This window comes from Varroa jacobsoni, unplaced genomic scaffold (genome assembly GCF_002532875.2).
Source record: "Varroa jacobsoni isolate VJ856 unplaced genomic scaffold, vjacob_1.0 scaffold_172, whole genome shotgun sequence".
NCBI classification, from domain to species: Eukaryota; Metazoa; Arthropoda; class Arachnida; order Mesostigmata; family Varroidae; genus Varroa; species Varroa jacobsoni.
In genome coordinates, this window is record NW_019213074.1 from 42,917 (window position 1) to 46,819 (window position 3,903).

Sequence of the window (3,903 nt, forward strand, 5' to 3'; positions counted from 1 at the left end):
CTTCATTCCATAAAGAACCAATAAAACTAGATTATTCCATAATGTAGATGCTGTTAACAAGTGCCTTTTTGCTTAGCTTCGTGTGCTTCATTCATCTTCTTATCCATTATTCCTTTTTACTAGGAATTGGGATTCACGAACTTTAGTTTAAAAGATCACCTCCACTGTCAAATATATGATGACAGCTAATTTCGTTTGCAAATGATCGAGAGAAATAGTAATCCGTAGGCCCGAAAGTTGGAGAATACGGTGAATTCAAGATTTTCGAATTGTAAGGCGGCCATGTAATATTAACCTGGTATAATATAAGCCTGGTATTATCATTCGCAGTATACGTTTATGACTCTGCTTCGTCTAGCGGGTCTTTTCTGTTGAGTAGTCTTATTCAGACGATGCAGCTAGACCTTTGAACGTTTTGTTCTGCTGCGTATGAGATCTTTTTAATTTCACCAAAGGCAAATCAACCCTTTCAGATAGGGGTCTGGCCGAACTGTAGATTTACGTTTATTTCGATGAGCTACCCGTTTCTGCGTCGATCTTATATTGACAGCGATGACTAGATTCTTCTTAGAATCCTGTTATTATGGCTGCATTTTAACGACTTGTACAAAAAAGGATGCTGAGAATCTATGAAGGGCCGTTTGTTTGTTTGTTTGTATACGCTTAACCCAGTCTGTGGCGCAGCTGGGTTCTTCTTTTCTAATAATATTGTATAATCATGATGTAACATATCCTGAATTGACAAGCTGTTTTCTATTTAAAATCCCCCTTTGATCTCGATTGGCCGACCGAGATGGGCTCGAAAAATTCTGTCATAGTGCTTGCTGTACACGGAACAAATATGTTCCGGGAAATTTATAGACAGCTTTTTGACATCGGCGAAAACCGAAATAAATTAGATGTCAAAAAGGCACTGTTTTTACCGGAAATCGTCCTTCTGGACCCTAAACCCAAGATAAAATCTCTTACCGAATGAGGGGAGAGAGAATGTACACAAGCGAAAGGGAACGCGGCCGTTATTCGTACAATTCATTATATCTAAACTATTTTAACTTAATAGGCAGATAAGCCGACAACTGGGTGTTGTTTCGCACACGCGAGAGGTTTATGTTAGAATCTTTCGCATTCCGTATTCCGTAAGTATAACTACAACAACAATTAGCTGATATTCAGTATAATGAACTTGAAATCTTTCCGTGTTTTTGTTATTGTTGTACGTGTAAGTTATGCACGACAAGTTACAATGTTAGCTGTACATGCACTGATTGATGTAAAGGTGATTAATAAGCTAATTTGTTCCTTACAGCGCTTATCCTTCAGCGGCAGGGAAAAAAAAAGCCATGATACGCTAAACTCGCGTTGATTCAGCACAATGGACCTGCAGTAACAGCCATGTGGTAGCGTCTTCCGCTTGGTAACTGTTTGCCATCGATGTAGAGCCTGAGTAAGGCCGAGCACTAGCGAACGATAAACAGCGCACGTGCAACGTGTCCGACATCCTAAGTCCTCCGATATTATATCTGTTCATAGGCATATCATACTTGCTTAGTCAGTTGTTTGAGGGACCATTTGATTAACTTTTTTAACTTTTTTTAAAACTGATTCACTTTTTTTTTCTAATTACTGAAGCACTTTTGAGGCTAACATAACATCTTTCACTAGATAAATTCTGCTCGATCTGGTTGCAACCGGTCGTACTTATGGATGTCGCCATGTTCTCTTGCCGGAATCGTGTGGTGTTTTGCTTCAGAAAAAGTAGGCTAAATCTAGCGTGTTTTCAACGAGTACTGCGCTCTTTTTTCGTGCTGAGTCCACCTAGAGGCTATTGCCGAACAGTGATGGTGTGCGTCAAAAATATTTACACTTTTAAAAGGCCACCCTTACTATCTCTATACAAAGGAAAGCCCAATTCAGTGTTCTGAACGACATAACTGTCAAATAATGACTAGCCAAGTTGAATAGTCGGCAACACTCCGTCGTGTAACAGCTGACTGCTGTACACTGAGCCAACGAGTGTGTACTGTTTGGCATTCAAACATTTTAACTAAGCGATTTCAATTAAACTTTTATTCGTGTTTGATATATACATCCGCATGACAAGCACCAACGTTGTTTCGTCACGTAACATGCCCTGATTCTTCTTTTTTGTTATATGGATCACTTGCCACCTAACATAAAACTATTCATTGCTTCGAATGCTTCAGGCTCGTCAGGATCCTCAACACATCGTGACCCAGCTAACCTCAGCGAAGAGAAATTGAACAGAATTAAAAATTGTAAGAATCCACAAAACCTCGCGATGCAGAACAAGTTTTATGTCGAGCGTAACATGTCAGGTTTGAAGTCTACCGCAAGAGCGTCTACCGGAACTTAGCGCTAAAAAAAAAAATAGAGTGGAGCAACTCGTTGACAGACCGTCAGCAAACAAGTGTATTCTATGTAGTTCTATATCATCGAAGAAACTAGTGCGTATATAATTGAGGCTTCCATTATCGCGACGTTTTTGTTATGATTACTCACTTTATTTATAGATAGATTAGAAATTTAGATGTCGTAGCGAAGCGGAACGAACGATATGATATCCGCACGAAGCTGTGTCTCGATAGCACCCGATAGGAACCAGTTTCAGCCACTTCTCAGATCGATGACGACAGAAACTCATAGGGTTAGAGTTTACTCGGAAAATCGATTACAACACAAACTTACCCGCCAGAACAATCTCGGAAGTAGTCTGGCCCTCAAATCACCGGAGGTTGCTAAAATTGCATGAGTTCCATTCAGATTGTGGACGTTCCATTAATTTGAATTTATCCTTTGAGCTTATATTATTTGGAATTCGCAAGAACGCACGACTTAGAACATGAGGAACTTGTTGAAGGTTATGTATTGACATAGAAGTGGTAATTTTCCGAGCTCCATCTACACCTAAATTTCAATTACTATAAAATCAACTTTTCTAGCGAGCCTATTAGTGCCCTTCGTGTCGAACAGGGTCAAATCTTGGACATGAACTCTGACGCTTTATTGTGTCAGAGTTCCATTGTGTCAGAGTTCCATGTCCAAGATAAAACAGACTAAATCGTTGCGCTTCTCGGCCCATTAAGAGAGCCCATGTAAAAAGTATTTTATTATACCTTTGTTTTACATGGGCCCTTTTAATGGGTCGAGAATCGCAACGATTTGGTCTCTTTTATCTGTAGCGATTATAAATCTAAGTAGAACCACATATGATTATCAGCGAGAAATCCGCGAAATCAAAAAATAACACGTTATTAGTATTTAATACTTTGAGATATATATTTATACGAGCTTTTTTCAGCGGAGTCCTTGCTTGGGAGGCAGTGTTTAGCTGCTTCTCGTTCATATTGAAATATGTATATTGAAAAATGCTTTGTCTGATTAATAGCTTCATTTTGAAAAGCTAAATGCAACGACCGTCGCATATCAAGGGAATGCTCAAAAACCTGTGTGTACCGGGAGTAAAGATTTCTCTCGGGAAGGTAGGAGCCCGCGTGAGTTTCTAAACAATTGAATCACTCTTGCGCCAAGCGATTCACTATATAATCGCCTGATAATAGAATCTTTCTTATTTTCTCCATTTAGTTCAGCCATCTTTCAAATGACGTTTAATAATATGACGTTGAAGCGATCACAGTGGATTAGCTCAGACCTTATTTGTAGGTACGAATAAAATCCGAAGTAGTTGTTGAAGTAATATGTTGAATCCTCATCTCTGGGGACCTTATTATGGCATTGTATTGAGAAAATAAGAACGATTCTACTATCAGGCGACTATATAGTGAATCGCTTGGCGCAAGAGTGATTCAATTGTTTAGAAACTCACGCGGGCTCCTACCTTCCCGAGAGAAATCTTTACTCCCGGTACACACAGGTTTTTGAGCA

The 3,903-nt window shown here is 39.4% G+C and overlaps 1 protein-coding gene across 9 annotated transcripts in view; it reads left to right on the top strand.

Moving 5' to 3' along the window:
• The window catches only part of LOC111271384 (uncharacterized), a 6,315-nt gene extending 4,058 nt beyond the window's left edge, over positions 1-2,257 (top strand). For 7 of the 9 annotated variants that reach the window (XR_015315286.1, XR_002686835.2, XR_015315281.1 and 4 more), the window contains 2 exons: positions 1,307-1,414; positions 2,205-2,257. Coding sequence is in view for 1 of the 9 variants with exons in the window: in XM_022852138.2 (XP_022707873.1) it covers positions 1,307-1,352 (46 nt within the window). In the remaining 8 variants the exon portion in view is untranslated. The remainder of the gene's footprint in view (positions 1-1,306; positions 1,415-2,204) is intronic. The other 2 variants (XR_015315282.1, XM_022852138.2) reach the window with 1 other exon arrangement.
• The last annotated feature ends 1,646 nt before the right edge of the window (positions 2,258-3,903 follow it).